The sequence below is a fragment of the Chiloscyllium punctatum genome, chromosome 18 (genome assembly GCF_047496795.1).
Source record: "Chiloscyllium punctatum isolate Juve2018m chromosome 18, sChiPun1.3, whole genome shotgun sequence".
NCBI lineage: Eukaryota > Metazoa > Chordata > Chondrichthyes > Orectolobiformes > Hemiscylliidae > Chiloscyllium > Chiloscyllium punctatum.
The window spans coordinates 89,525,531-89,541,405 of NC_092756.1; the positions used below are offsets into that span (position 1 = coordinate 89,525,531).

At 45.4% G+C, this 15,875-nt stretch overlaps 1 protein-coding gene across 4 annotated transcripts in view; it reads left to right on the top strand.

Moving 5' to 3' along the window:
- The window catches only part of LOC140489299 (serine/threonine-protein kinase BRSK2-like), a 189,300-nt gene that overhangs the window by 115,815 nt on the left and 57,610 nt on the right, over positions 1-15,875 (top strand). For 3 of the 4 annotated variants that reach the window (XM_072588690.1, XM_072588691.1, XM_072588693.1), the window contains exons 3-5: positions 4,216-4,301; positions 9,991-10,131; positions 15,555-15,671. In XM_072588690.1, the coding sequence (XP_072444791.1) occupies positions 4,216-4,301; positions 9,991-10,131; positions 15,555-15,671 (344 nt within the window). Of the gene's footprint in view, positions 1-4,215; positions 4,306-9,990; positions 10,132-15,554; positions 15,672-15,875 lie in introns of all 4 variants that reach the window. The other variant, XM_072588692.1, reaches the window with a different exon arrangement.

The following is a 15,875-nucleotide window of genomic DNA, read 5'->3' on the forward strand; positions in this document are numbered from 1 at the left end:
TGGTATGCTTTCTTTTATTGGTCAGAGCATTGAGTACAGGAGTTGGGAGGTCATGTTGCGGCTGTACAGGACATTGGTTAGGCCACTGTTGGAATATTGCGTGCAATTCTGGTCTCCTTCCTATCGGAAAGATGTTGTGAAACTTGAAAGGGTTCAGAAAAGATTTACAAGGATGTTGCCAGGGTTGGAGGATTTGAGCTATAGGGAGAGGCTGAATAGGCTGAGGCTGTTTTCCCTGGAGGCTGAGGGGGTGACCTTATAGAGGTTTATAAAATCATGAGGGGGTATGGATAGGATAAATAGACAAGGTCTTTTCCCTGAGGTGGGGGAGTCCAGAACTAGAGGGCATAGGTTTAGGGTGAGAGGAGAAAGATATAAAAGGGATGTAAGGGGCAACTTTTCACACAGAGGGTGTATGGAATGAGCTGCCAGAGGAAGTGGTGGAGGTTGGTACAATTGCAACATTTAAAAGGCATCTGGGTGGGTATATGAATAGGAAGGATTTAGAGGAATATGGACGAGGTGCTGGCAAATGGGACGAGATTAGGTTGGGATATCTGGTTGGCATGGACAAGTTGGACTGAAGGGTGTGTTTCTATGCTGTGCATCTCTATGACTCTATGACTCTGGAGGCAGTTCTGGGTCAACTAAAACTTTCTTTAGATATATAAAGGGCAAAAGGGCTGCTGGAAAATGATGCTGCCGCGATAGTAGTGGGGAACAAGGAAATGGCTGAGGAACAGAATAATTACTTCATGTCAGTCTTCATGGTGGAAGACATGTGTGATATCCCAAAAATTCAAGAGAGTGAGGGGGCAGAGGTGAGTATGGTGGCCATCACCGAGGAGAAGGTGCTAGAAAAACTGAATGGCCAGAAGGTGGATAAATCACCTGGACCAGATGGAGTACACCCCAGAGTTCTAAAGGAGGGAGCTGAAGAGATCTTGGAGATTTCAGTGGTGATCTTTCAGGAATCACTGCAGTCAAGGAGGGCCCCAGACAACTGGTGGATCACTAAAGTAACCCTCCCCCCTGTTTAAGCAGGCAGTGAGGTGAAAGACAGAAAATTACAGGTCGATTAGCCTAACCTTGGCCATGGGTAAGATTTTGGAGTCCGTTAAGAAGAATGAGATTTCTAAATACTTGGAAGTGCATGGTGAAGTAGGGCAAAGTCTGCTGCCGGACAAATCTGCTCGAATTCTTTGAGGAAGTAACGAGCAGGTTAGAGCAAGGAGAGCCAATGGATGTTATCTACCTGGACTTCAAGAAGGCCTTTGACAAGGTGCCGCTGAGTAAGATAAGAGCCCATGGTGTTAGAGGCTAGGTGTTAGCACCAATAGAAGCCTGGCTGTCTGGCAGAAAGCAGAGAATGGGGATAAAAGGGTCCTTACCAGATGGTAGCTGGTGACAAGTGGTGTTCTGCAAGGGTCAGTGTTTTTCACTTTATACATTAATGATCTAGATGAAGAAACTGAGGGCATTCTGGCCAAATTTGCAGACGATACAAAGATAAGTGGGGGGGGGACAGATAGCATTGAGGAAGTGGGGAGGCTGCCGAAGAATTTGGACAGGTTAGGAGAGTGGGCACAGAAGTGGCAGATGGAGTACAATATGGGAAAGCGTGAGGTCATGCACTTTGGTAAAAAGAATAGAAGTATGGACTATTTTCTAAATGGGGAGAAAATTCGGAAGTCTGAAGTTCAACCTGGGAATTCTAGTCCAGGATTCTGTCAAAGTAAACTTGCAGGTTGAGTCAATAGTTAGGAAGGCAAATGCAATGTTGGTATTTATTTTGAGAGGACTTCAATATAAAAGCAGGGATGTACTTCTGAGGGTCTATAAGGCTCTGATCAGACCATGTTTGGAGTATTGTGAGGAGCTTTGGGCCCCATATCTCAGGAAGGATGTACTGACCCTGGAATGTGTTCAGAGGAGGCTCACGGGAATGAAAAGCTTAACATATGAGAAACGTTTGACAACTCCGGGTCTGCACTCGATGGATCTAATTGAAACTTTCAGAATACCGAATGGCCTGGACAGAGTGGATGTTGGGAAGATGTTTCCATTGGTAGGAGAGACTAGAACCCCCGAGCGCACAGCCTAGAGTGCAGAGAAGACCCTTTAGAACCGAGATTAGGAGAAACCTCTTCACCCAGAGGGTGGGGAATCTATGGAATTCATTGCCACAGAAGGCTGTGGGGGTCAGGTCATTGAGTATATTTAAGATGGTGATAGATAGGTTCTTGGTTGACATGGGGATCCAGGGTTACTGAGAGAATGCAGGATAATGGAGTTGAGAAATGTATCAGCCTTGATTGAATGGTGGAGCAGACTCGATGGGCTGAATGGCCTAATTTTTGCTCCTGTGTCATATAGTCTAACCATATTGCTTTGGTTCTGGAGTCACATGTACACCAGACCAGGTAAGGGCAGCAGATGTCCTTCCCATAAGGACATGAGTGAAGCAAATGTTTTTTTTATGACAATCAGTAGTAGTTTCATGGTCACTATTACAGGGATTAGAGTCATAGAGACAGACAGCACAGAAACAGACCCTTTGGTCCAACTTGTCCATGCCGATCAGATATCCCAACCCAATCTAGTTCCATTTGCCAGCACCTGGCCCATATCCCTCTAAACCCTTCATGTACCCATTTTCAATGTTGCAATTATAGCAGCCTCCACCACTTCCTCTGGCAGCTCATGCATCACCCTCTGTATGAAAATGTTGACCCTCAGGACCCTTTTATATCTTTCCCCTCTCACCCTAAACCTATGCCCTGTAGTTTTGGACTCCCCTATCCCAGGGAAAAGACCTTGTCTATTTACTCTATCCATGCCCCTCATGATTTTATTGAATTGAATTGACCAACGCACAGTGAAAAGCTTTGTCTTGCGAGCAATACGGGCAGATCGCAGAGTTAAGTAGCATTGATAGTAAATAATAGGTAAACAGTGGCAAAACAAAAACACAGGGACAGGCGAATGTTAAGAGTTTGTGAGTCCATTCAGTTTGTCGACCTGTATAAGATCATTCCTCAGCCTCCAATGCTCCAGGGTAAAATAAAAACCCAGCCTATTCACCCTGTCCCTATGTCTCAAACCCTCCAATCCTGGCAACATGCTTGTAAATCTTTTCTGAACCCTTTCAAGCTCCACAACATCTTTAGCTTTAAGTTCCGTCATTTCATCAATTGACTTGAAATACTACCAGCTGTCCTGGTGGATTTCAAACCCACATTCCAAAGAATATTCGCCTGGGCGTCTGGATAACTAACTGGGATGCCACCATCTCCCCTCATTGGGGTATCGGGCCCCATCCATAGATTCCCAAACTGGGGAAAACAATCTCTGAGTCTGCGCTCAGATCAAGGCAAAATACTGCAGGTGCTGGAAATTCTGAAACAAAACCGGAAGTTGCTGGAGAAATGTAGAATGTGGAACAGTACAGCACAGCACATGCCCTCTGCAGCAGCTCTGGAGAGAGAAAAACATTTCGAGTTCGGTTATGACTGCTTCGGATGACTTACTAAGTTTCTGCTGCATTTCAGGGCTCAAGGATTGGAGGGGATATGAGGAAAAACGTTTTTACGCAGAGAGTGGTGGGTTGCTGGAATTCGCTGCCTGAGTCAGTGGTGGATCCAGAAACCTTAAACTCTTTTAAAAGGTACCTGGCTCTGCACTGTCAATACTGTTACAGGCTATGGGCCATGAGCAGGAAGGTGGGATTAGAAAGGGTGTCTTGGTGTCTTTGGGTTGGCGTTGTACAAAATGGGCCGTATGAGTCCCTTCTCTGTCATTTCCATGGTTCTACGGTTCCTGTGTTTGTTTTGGTGTCTGCTTTGTTTTAATGAGGTCATCTCTCATATTCCAGAGGATATAAAGCCAATTTGTTCAGCCTTTTTGTCATCAGACCACTCTGTCACCCCGTGGGAGCCTTCTGGTGAATCTTCACCTTCTCCCAAGACAAGTATATTCCTCCCTAGATGTAGAGATGAAAACCGCACTCGGTTCTCCGGGGGGGGGGGGGGGGGGGGGGGGTAGTCTCAAGATCAAATGGATTTGAGCTATAAATTGTCCCAGATACAATTCAAAGGGGGTGCAGGCCTGAGGATTTGAGTGGCTTCTCCTGTGGCTTTTTTTGTGCTGACACTCACTGCTGATGCTGCCTCCTGCTGCCAGGATTTGGTATAACAGGATTTTTCCTCTCTACAGGTGGAGCGGGAGATTGCCATTCTGAAGCTGATTGAGCACCCACACGTGCTGAAGCTCCATGATGTATACGAAAATAAGAAATATTTGTAGGTATTATATTTTTGGCTTGTTTTACAGGGTGTGCACTTGCTGGGTGGCCCTCTGAGAATATCAGAGGGTACCCTCGAATGATTTAGAATGGTTTGGCTCTGTGTTAATCCAGGGGGTGATTTACAAGATACTCAGTGGCTTGGAGTCGGAAGATTGTCGGGTTCCAGTCTCACTCTGGAGACGTTTGTGACACTGAGGGCATGCAACACTGTCAGAGGTGCTGCCTTTCAGTGTGATGTTAAACTGAAGCACTTAGGTACCTGAAATACCTTCATTTTCACGCACTCTTTGGGTGCTGCACTTGCTTCCCTGAAGGGCACTCATGAACCAGATAGAACATTCTGGGAGTTTTAATTATTATTAATAAGTGTAGTTTATGTCTGTGGGACAAGCTCAATAATGCTTCAAAATGAATGGAGGATCCTTTTTTAAGGTACACAAGGCAAGACAGACCAGTACATCTCATTTGCTTGTTTTTAACTTATTTCTCTGGGTCAGTTTAAATTCATAGCCACCCTGGTGGGATTCAAACTCAACTCTCTGGAATGTTAGCCGAAGCATTTTTTAAAAATTATCCAGTCATGGGATGTGGGCATCGCTGGCAGGGGTTAGCGATGTTCTCAGGGCTCCCCTGGGCACACCTCTGTCAGAAAATGTCCAGAGTCTCAAGAACATTCAACGTTACTGTCAATAAAGATCAAATGTAAGGACTAGCACATATGCAATGAGTATTAGATTGAAATTGCCCCCAAACCCAATTCACTCGGAGTCAGGGGAGCTGAAATTCCATCCAAATAGCCCAGACTGCATTTAAACACTAGGCCCGTGAGAGATCCTACAAAATTGCTTCAACATCTCCTCTTCCAGTTTAATTAAAACATTTAATCTTTATTGACAGTAATGTTGGATGTTCTTGATACTCTGCACATTTTCCTGCCTTGCCTTTTGTTTGCTGCTTTCAGGATTTTGCGTCTGGAGTTGTTTCAGAGTACCAACTCTAATTTTTAAGAGGGAATTTCCTGCATGTTATAGAGTCATAGAGACGTACAGCATGGAAATAGACCCTTCGATCCAACCCGTCCTTTATCTTCGTCTTCTTTTTACACTATCCTTTCTTTCTCCTCTCTGTCCTTCTCTGCTTCCCTGTCCCACCGTTCTGCTCCATACCTCCTTCCTTCTCTTTATCCATCCCTCCCTCTTCTCTTCTTCTGTCCCTCGAGCAGTCCTCCCTCCCTCCCTCTTGTATCCTTTTATCCTTCACATTCTCCTCGCTCTCTCCAACCCCCCCCCCCCATTCCTTCCTATACCTTTCCTTAACCTTATCTCTGTCTTCCATTCTTTCTCCTCTCTCACTTCTTCCTTTCTTTCCCTTTCTCACTCCTTCCTTGCCACCCTTGCAAGAACAAAGGATTGGATTGTGGGCTGGTGGACTTGATATCAAGCTTAATGGTTCATTGTGTTAAATTTCCAATTTCTGGTGAAATGTTCGCAGTGAGTTAATGTTCGCAGCAGAAATATAAATCATCTGGAACAGGAATGTCATGGCTTCAGATCCCTGACTGTAGTAGACTGCAGTCCAAACCCAATGGTCAGACTCCCAAAAGTAATGGCATCCCAGGCCTTCTGTTAAGGGTCACTGACTATTCACTGCCGTGCACCACATTGGCCTCTCCAGATGTCCTCATGTCTCTCAGCACATCCTTGGTGTGCCTGGATTCAACTCTGAGGATCGTCAAGAAGGTGCAATCACATCTCTGAGGTTAAAAGTGAAAATTCAATGGAGATTCAAGCTCAGGGCTCCAGCTATGATCCCCTCTATGGTCACATAGAAACATAGAGATGCACAGCATGGAAACAGACCCTTCAGTCCAACTCGTCCATGCTGACCAGATATCCTATATTAATCTAGTCCCATTTGCCAGCACTTGCCATATCCCTCTAAACCCTTCCTATTCATATACTCATCCAGATGCCTTTTAAATGTTGTAATTATAGACAATAGACAATAGACAATAGGTGCAGGAGTAGGCCATTCAGCCCTTCTAGCCTGCATCGCCATTCAATATGATCATGGCTGATCATTCCTAATCAGTATCCTCTTTCTGCCTTATCTCCATAACCCTTGATTCCACTATCTTTGAGAGCTCTATCCAACTCTTTCTTAAATGAATCCAGAGACTGGGCCTCCACTGCCCTCTGGGGCAGAGCATTCCACACAACCACCACTCTCTGGGTGAAGACGTTTCTCCTCATCTCTGTCCTAAATGGTCTACCCCGTATTTTTAAGCTGTGTCCTCTGGTTCGGGACTCACCCATCAGCGGAAACATGTTTCCTGCCTCCAGAGTGTCCAATAATCTTATATGTGTCAATTAGATCCCCTCTCAGTCTTCTAAACTCAAGGGTATACAAGCCCAGTCGCTTCAGTCTTTCAGTGTAAGATAATCCCGCCATTCCAGGAATTGACCTCGTGAACCTACGCTGCACTCCCTCCATAGCCAGAATGTCTTTCCTCAAATTTGGAGACCAGAACTGCACACAGTACTCCAGGTGTGGTCTCACCAGGGCCCTGTACAGCTGCAGAAGCACCTCTTTGCTTCTATACTCAATCCCTCTTGTTATGAAGGCCAGCATGCTATTAGCCTTCTTCACTACCTGCTGTACCTGCATGCTTGCCTTCATTGACTGGTGTACAAGAACACCCAGATCTCTCTGTACTGCCCCTTTACCTAAATTGATTCCATTGAGGTAGTAATCTGCCTTCCTGTTCTTGCCACCAAATTGGATAACCATACATTTATCCACATTAAATTGCATCTGCCATGCATCTGCCCACTCACCTAACTTGTCCAGGTCACCCTGTAATCTCCTAACATCCTCCTCACATTTCACCCTGCCACCCAGCTTTGTATCATCAGCAAATTTGCTAATGTTACTATTAATACCATCTTCTATATCAATCCCATATATTGTAAAAAGCTGTGGTCCCAGCACAGATCCCTGCGGTACCCCACTGGTCACTGCCTGCCATTCCGAAATGGAGCCGTTTATCACTACCCTTTGTTTCCTATCAGCCAACCAATTTTCAATCCAATCTAGTACTTTGCCCCCAATACCATGCGCCCTAATTTTACTCACTAACCTCCTGTGTGGGACTTTCTCAAAAGCTTTCTGAAAGTCCAGGTACACTACATCTACTGATCTCCCTCGTCCATCTTCAGAGTTATATCTTCAAAAAATTCAAGAAGATTAGTCAAGCATGATTTCCCCTTCATAAATCCATTCTGTCTCTGACCTATCCTGTTACTACTATCCAGATGTGCCGTAATTTCATCCTTTATAATAGACTCCAGCATCTTTCCCACCACTGAGGTCAGACTAACTGGTCTATAATTTCCTGCTTTCTCTCTCCCACCTTTCTTGAAAAGTGGTATAATATTAGCCACCCTCCAATCCTCAGGAACAGACCCTGAATCTATCGAACTCTGAACGCATCCACATTTCCTGAGCCACCTCCTTCAGTACCCTGGGATGTAGACCATCAGGCCCCAGGGACTTATCAACCTTCAGACCTAACAGTCTCTCCAACACCAAATCCTGGCAAATATAAATTCCCTTAAGTTCAGGTCCTTCAGCCACTGTTACCTCAGGGAGATTGCTTGTGTCTTCCCCAGTGAACACAGATCTGAAGTGCCCATTTAATTCTTCTGCCATTTCTTTGTTCCCCGTAATATATTCCCCTGTTTCTGTCTTCAAGGGCCCAATTTTAGTCTTAACCATTTTTTTGCCTTGCACATATCTAAAAAAGCTTTTACTATCCTCCTTTATATTATTGGCCAGTTTACCTTCGTACCTCATTTTTCCTCTGCGTATTTCCTTCTTAGTAATCCTCTGTTGCTCTTTAAAAGCTTCCCAGTCCTCAGTTTTCCCACTTACCTTTGTTATGTTATACTTTTTCTCTTTTAACTTTATATGTTTCTTAACTTCCCTCGTCAGCCACGGCCGCCCATGCCTTCTCCTGGGATCTTTCTTCCTTTTAGGAATGAACTGATCCTGCATCTTCTACATTATACTCAGAAATATCTGCCATGGTTCCTCCACGGTCCTCCCTGCTAAGGTATTGCACCATTGAACTTTGGCCAGCTCCTCCCTCATAGCTCCATAGTTCCCTTTATTCAACAGAAGTACTGTCACTTCCGACTGTACCCTCTCCCTCTCAAATTGCAGATTGAAGCTTAATGTATTATGGTCACTACTTCCCAATGGCTCCTTCATTTCGAGGTCTCTGGCCAATTCTGGTTCGTTACACAATACCAGATCCAGAATTGCCTTCTCCCTGGTCGGCTCCAGCACCAGCTGCTCTAAGAATCCATCTCTGAGGCACTCCACAAAGTCTCTTTCTTGAGGTCCAATACCGTCCTGATTCTCCCAGTCTACCTACTTGTTAAAATCCCCCATAACAACTGTAGTAACATCTTTGTGACAGGCCAATTTCAGCTCCTGATTCAACTTACATCCGACATCCATGCTACTGTTTGGGGGCCTGTAGATGACTCCCAAGAGGGTCTTTTTACCCTTAGTATTTCGCAGCTGGAGTCTGGAGTTCAGTCTTCAGTCAGCAATAAATTATACCAGCCTCCACCATTTCCTCTGGCAGCTCATTCCATACACGCACCACCCTCTGTGTGAAAAAGTTGCCCCTTAGATCTCTTTTATTATCTTTCCCTTCTTACCTTAAACCTATGTCCTCTAGGTCTGAACTAACCCACCCCAGGGAAGATACTTTGTCGATTTACCCTATCCATTCCCCTCATGATATAATAAACCACTATAAGGTCACCCCTCAGCCCCCGACGCTCCAGGGAAAGCAGCCCCAGTCTGATCAGCCTCTCCCTATAGCTCAAATCCTCCAACCCTGACAACATCCTTGCAAATCTTTTCTGAACCCTTTCAAGTTTCACAACATCCTTCCGAAAGGAAGGAGACCAGAATTGCACGCAATATTCCAAAAGTGGCCTAGCCAATGTCCTATGCAACCACAACATGACCTCCCAACTCCTCTACTCAATCTTCTGACCAATAAAGGAAAGCATACCAAATACCTTCTCATACATGGAGAATGTCCAAAGGGAGGCAGGTTGACACCACAGCTATAGCCTCTCAGTAAAAGCCGGCACCTTTAAGAAAAGAGGGCAGTAAAAGGAAAGGAATTAGCATAATTGTCCAGGAGAAACCAGTAAAAGAATTCAGAACTGTGCCATTATTTCCAACTTTTACTTTTTCTTTTGCGTTTTTTTTTCTCTTTGGTCTAGGGGCCTGGTGACAGACTTGTCACTACGTGCGTTGCTAAGGGCCGTCATTACCAGGGCATAGAGACATAGGCCTCACAGTGTGTTGCTAACAGCTATAGGGGCCATGGAGGCAGAGCCCTGGTGTGTCAATTGCTAAGACTCACCGATACAGGCTCCTGGAGAGAGGCCTTTTGAGTATATTGCTAAGGGCCACTGAGGCAGCGGCCTACGTGGGTCCTAAATGAAGAGCCTCTGATTTAAGGTCCATTGATGCAAGGTATCAGTCTGGAGTTCAGTCTTCAGTCAGCAATAAAGCATTTGAGCATCTGTGGTAACTAACTTTGCAAGTGTTAAGTACTGTTTTCAGTTTCATTGAATTTTCCTTTCTACTTTCAGGTACTTAGTGTTAGAACATGTGTCCGGAGGGGAATTGTTTGATTACCTTGTCAAGAAGGGGAGATTGACACCAAAAGAGGCTCGCAAATTCTTCCGACAAATTCTATCCGCACTGGATTTCTGTCACAGTCACTCTATATGGTAAGGAGCCATTTTTATCATTGGAAAGCCATCCCCCTGCAACTTTTCTCCCAATGTAGGACTGACACTGATTGAGGGTAAGGGTCCTTCTGTCTGTCTCTTCTGAAGGCACAGGTTCATGGTTGTCAACTTATTACTCAGCCCTTGACTACATAGTTAAAAATCACATGACACCAGGTTATAGTCCAACAGGTTTATTTGGAAGCACTAGCTTTTGGAGCGCCAGAATTTATAGCAAAACTTTACAGTGTGATGTAACTGAAATTATACATTGAAAAATACCTTGATTGTTTGTTAAGTCTCTCATCTGTTAGAATGACCATGATAGTTTCACTTCTTTACTATGTGAATCACAAAACCTTTTTTAAAAGTTACCTTCCCAGGTTAACTGTAACAATTGGTGTTAGCCCAGATAATGTGTTGAAGGTATTAGCCCCCTGTGTTCTGTTGTCGGTGCCTATAAATTTTGCTATAAATTCTATGTCTTACAATTCTGTACTCCTCAACCACCTGATGAAGGAGCAGTGTTCCAAAAGCTAGTGCTTCCTATTAAATCTGTTGGACTACAACCTGGTGTCATGTGATTTTTAACTTTGTACAGCCCACTCCAATACCGGCACCTCCAAATCCTGACTACATACATTGAGTGTTAACATCTGTTATACGTCTGTGGTCAAGGTAGCATTTATTACCCGTCACAATTTTCCCGAAGAGCATTCCCACTATTGTACCTTTTGGGTTTATGGGTTGGGATGTCATGTTGAGGTTGTACAGGACGTTGGTGAGGCCTCTTCTAGAGTACTGCATCCAGTTCTGGTCGCCCTGTTATAGGAAGGATATTATTAAGCTGGAGAGGGTTCAGAAGGGATTTACCAGGGTGTTGCCAGGAATGGGAGGGTTGAGTTATAAGGAGAGCATGGGACTTTTCTCACTGGAAGTGGGGAGGTAATCTTATTGAAGTTTAATAATCATGAGGTGTATAGACACAGTGAATGGCAGGTGTGTTGTTCCTACGGTGGGGATTTCAAGGCCAGGGGACATATTTTTAAGGTGAGAGAAGAAATATTTTTTAAAAAAGGTATGAGGGGCAGATTTTTTATACAGAGAGTGTTTTGTGTGTGGAATGTATGTCCAGAGGAAGTGGTGGATGCAGATACAGTAACATTTTAAAAAAACATTTGGAAAACATGAATAAGAAAGGTTTGGAGGGATATGGGCCAAGTGCAGGCAGGCGGGACGAGTTTGGTGTGGGATTATGGTCAGTATGGACTGGTTGGACTGAAGGGTCTGTTTCCTATGACTCTATGACTTGTTTTAAAATTCATGTCACTGGCCAGGCCAGCGTTTACTGCCAAAGGGCAGTTGAGAGTCACCCATATTGCTGGTGTCTGGAGTCACATGGAGACCAGACCAGGCAAGGATGGCAGATCTCCTTCTCTATAGGTCATTAGTGAACTAGATGGGCTTTTAACAAGTATGGATGCCAATGGCTAGTTTATTTTAAGAAAAACATTCCTGGTTTTATATTGATTTCAAATTTCAGCATTTGCCCACAGTGGGATTTGAACCCATACCTCCAGCCCATTAGTCTGGGGTTTTGGATTATTTATCCTGCAATATTACCACTACACTAGCGCCTCTTCTGAAATGCTGCAGAGTTTGGTGCCCAATTCTGGGTGCCTGACTTGTAGGAAGGACATAGGTTGATTCCAGGGATGAGGAACTTCCATTACCGGGAGAAACTGGGAGTGCTCCCCCATAAACCCTTCAGAGGGGGCAGCACAGTGGCTCAGTGGTTAGCACTGCTGCCTCACAGTGCCAGGGACCCAGATTCGATTCCAGCCTTGGGTGAATGTCTGTGTAGAGTTTGTACGTTTCCCCCCTCCTCCACTATGTCTGCGTGGGTTCACCCCAGGTGCTCTGGTTTCCTCCCACAAAGTCCAAAAATGTGCAGGCTAGGTGGATTGGCCATGGGAAATTGTCGGTAGTGTCCAGGGATGTGCAGGTTAGGTGTATTAGTCATGGGAAATGCAGGGTTACTGGGATAGAGTAGGGAGGGTGGGTCTGGGTGGGGGTGTTCTTCAGAGGGCCAAATGGCCTGCTTCCACACTGTGGTGATTCTCTGAACGAAGAGACGATTGAGAGGAGGTATGATGGACAAGATTGAAATCGAGAAGGGGCTTTGCTGGAGAGAGAGGAGCAGATGTTCAAGGTTTGTGGAAAGATTTGTAGCTTGGGGTGCTGGTTGTCATGGTTGGGGATATGTTCACTGAGCTGGGAAGTTGATTTGTAGACGTTCCAGTGACAGCTTCAGTGCTTTGGAGCCTCCTGTGAAGCACTGCAGTACTGGGGTTTCTGGAGTTTATTTGGTTCCGTTTCTGCTGGTTCCGGTTGTTCGTTGTAGTGGCCGATATATTGGGTTTCGGTCAATATGCTTATCAATGGAGTCCGTGGATGAATGCCATGCCTTTGGAAATTCTCTGGCTGTCCTCTGTTTAGCTGTTCCTATTATAGTTGTATTGTCCCAGTTGGACTTGTGGAGTTGGGTTGAGAACAGGGATCAAGGTGATGCCCAAAAGAGTCAAAGTGAAAATGAGGAATAACCTCAATTTTTAACTCGGCGAGGTGGTTTGGCTCTGGAATGCTGCGAAGGCAGATTCAGTGGTGACTTTAGTAAAAGAATTGGATAATTATCTCAAGAGTAAAGATATGCAGGGCTATGGGGAAAGGGCAGAGGGGTGAGACTGGCCGAGGTGAACTTGCAGAGACCTGGCATGGAAACAGCGGGCTGAATGGCCTCCTGCTGTACTGTGATGATTGCACAATCCGTGAGTCTCACTGCATGCCGGCTTTACAGGCTGGGAATAGCAAGGAATCTCCCAAGATGCTGGGGCTCCTCAAAGGCAGGAATCAGCCGTAATGGGCCCAGTTTTAAATAGCAGCCTTGGAATAATCTTATATTCAAATCACGGCCGCACAGTGCAGGAATAATTACATCGCACGAAGAGTGTAATCGCATTTCTGGTGGAACGCAAGTGTCAGCGCGAGGCTGGGTGATGAATGGAGCTGTATTTCAATCAAGGACCTGCACAGGTTGGAGCCCCACGAGCTGTTTTAATTCAGTACTCGTCCCACGCAACCAAACCAACCCAAGAACTGCAGCAGCCCACGGCTAACCCTGACAGTGCTTGCTGCAGTTTGAATAGAGGCTTTCAGATTTATGACCGGGGATAGAGAGACAGAGCGTGTTTCCACAACCAGGAGGTTGGGTTACCGTGGAAAACAGGTTTGAAATAATTGGCGAAAGAGCCAGAGGAGAGGGGAGATTGAGTTATTTTTAACACACTGCATTGTTGTGATCTGAAATGTATTGCGTGAGGGCAGACTCAGTGATGACTTTCCAAGTGTCTGTCTGCTCCTGAAATCCTCTCTCAGTCCATGGTTACCTCTCCACTCAACCATTTGATTTGATTTATTACTGTCACGTGTACTGAGGTACAGTGAAAAGTGTTGTCTTGCGTACTTTACAGGCAGATTGTACTATGCAAGTATATCAGGGTAACACAACAAATTGCAGGATACAGTGTTACAGCCACAAAAAAAGCAAGTACATAAGTACGTTAGGGTCATAGAATAGAATGCAGAATATTGTGTTACAGCTACAGAGAGGGTACAAAGGGAGATCAACATTAACATTAAAAAAGTCCTGTCAAAGTATAATAACAGCTGGGAAGAAGCTGTTCTTGAATCTGTTCATATGTGTATACAAATTCTGTATGTTCTGCCAGAAGGAAGAAGAGTATAACTGAGCTGGTCTTTGATTATGTTGGTTGTTTTCCTGATGCAGTTGCAACTGTGGATGAAGTTGGTTGGATGGTTGGATGGAAGGTCGGTTTGTGTGATGGACTTTCCTGATGAAGGGCTTTTGCCCGAAACGTCGATTTTCCTGCTCCTCGGATGCTGTGCTTTTCCAGCACCACTCTAATCTAGACTCTGATTTCCAGCATCTGCAGTCCTCCCTTTTGCCTGGGTTGTGTTCACAACTCTCTGTAGTTTCTTTTGATCTTGGGCAGAGGAATGGCCTTACCGAGTCATGGTGCATCTGGATAGGATGCTTTCTATGGTGCATCTATAACAATTGGGAAGAGTCATTGTGGACATGCTGAATTTCCTTAGCCTCCTGAGGAAGTAGAGGCATTGCTGTGGGCAAAATATCGTGGGTACTGGAATTCTGAAACATAGAGTGCTGGAGAAACTCAGCAGGTCTGGCAACATCTGTGGAGAGAGAAACAAATTAACGTTTTGAGTCGGGGTATAATTCTTCTTCAGAACTTCTCTTTCTCTCTCGACAGATGATACCTACTGAGCTTCTCCAGTTTATTCAAACACACTCCCTGCTTATCAGCAACTTTCCAGTCTTCATAAACATGTAGTTATCCAGCCTGCACTCCATCCCACACACTCACTCACTCTCACACTCATTCACTGACTCACTCACACTTAGACACACACACACACTCATTCACACGCATACACTCAATCATAGACAAACAGAAGAACACACACACAAATATTCTTTCTCACACACACACAAGCTCACACACACTCACAGACACACAAGCACACACATACACACACATGCGCACGCTCACACACACACGTACACTCACACATAAATACACACGCTCACATACACACATACACTCTCATTGGCTCACACACACTCACAGACACATACATACACATACACACATAGACACAAGTTCACGCGCACAGACACGTACTCGCGCACACACACATATATATGTATACACACACACACACACGCTCACACAGACACTCACACTGGCTCACACACACACATGCACGCACGCGCATATACACACACTGGCTCACACACGCGCACACATATATACACACACGCACACACACACACACACTTATTCGCAATCTCACACAAACACTGCATCTCCCACTTCCTCTAGCAGTTCATTCCACACAGGAACCATCCTCTGTGTGAGAAAGTTGTCCTTTTTAAGCCTTTCTCCTCTCAGCTTAAAATATAGCCTCGTTTGGAACTCCCCCACCTGCGGGTAAAGACCTTTGCTATTCATTCTATCCATGCCCCTCATGATTGTATAAACCTCTATAAGGTCACCTCTCAGCCTCCTGTGCTCCAGTGAAAAATGTCCCAGCCTCTCCTTATAACCCAAACCCTCCAGACCCACCAACACCGAGGTAAATCCTTCCTAAACCCTCTCCAATTTAGTAATTTCCTTCCTATCACTGGGCGGCCAGAACTCTACACAGTACTCTAGAAGAGGCTATTCCAATCATCAGTCTGGTCTTGATGAGGCCTGACCTCTAGTTGATCCTGGGGCCCTGGTGATTGATTTAACCTCCCTCTCTCCATTGCTCCGCAGCCACAGAGACCTGAAGCCAGAGAACCTACTCCTGGACGAGAAGAACAACATTCGCATCGCGGACTTTGGAATGGCTTCACTGCAGGTTGGCGACAGTCTCCTGGAGACCAGCTGTGGGTAAGGGGCTTGTCCCTCAACACGATTCACGGCCTTCCATCACCTTGCCCTTGGGTTGACGTGTACCTCTCAACCCACCTCGCTCGGCACAGCTGCTGCTCGCGGGATCTTGCTGTGTGCTGGTTGGCTGCCATGGTGACACGTGGGGAGGTGGGAAAATGCCTTCACTGCCTATGATATTGTTAGGGATGTCCTGAAAAGCAC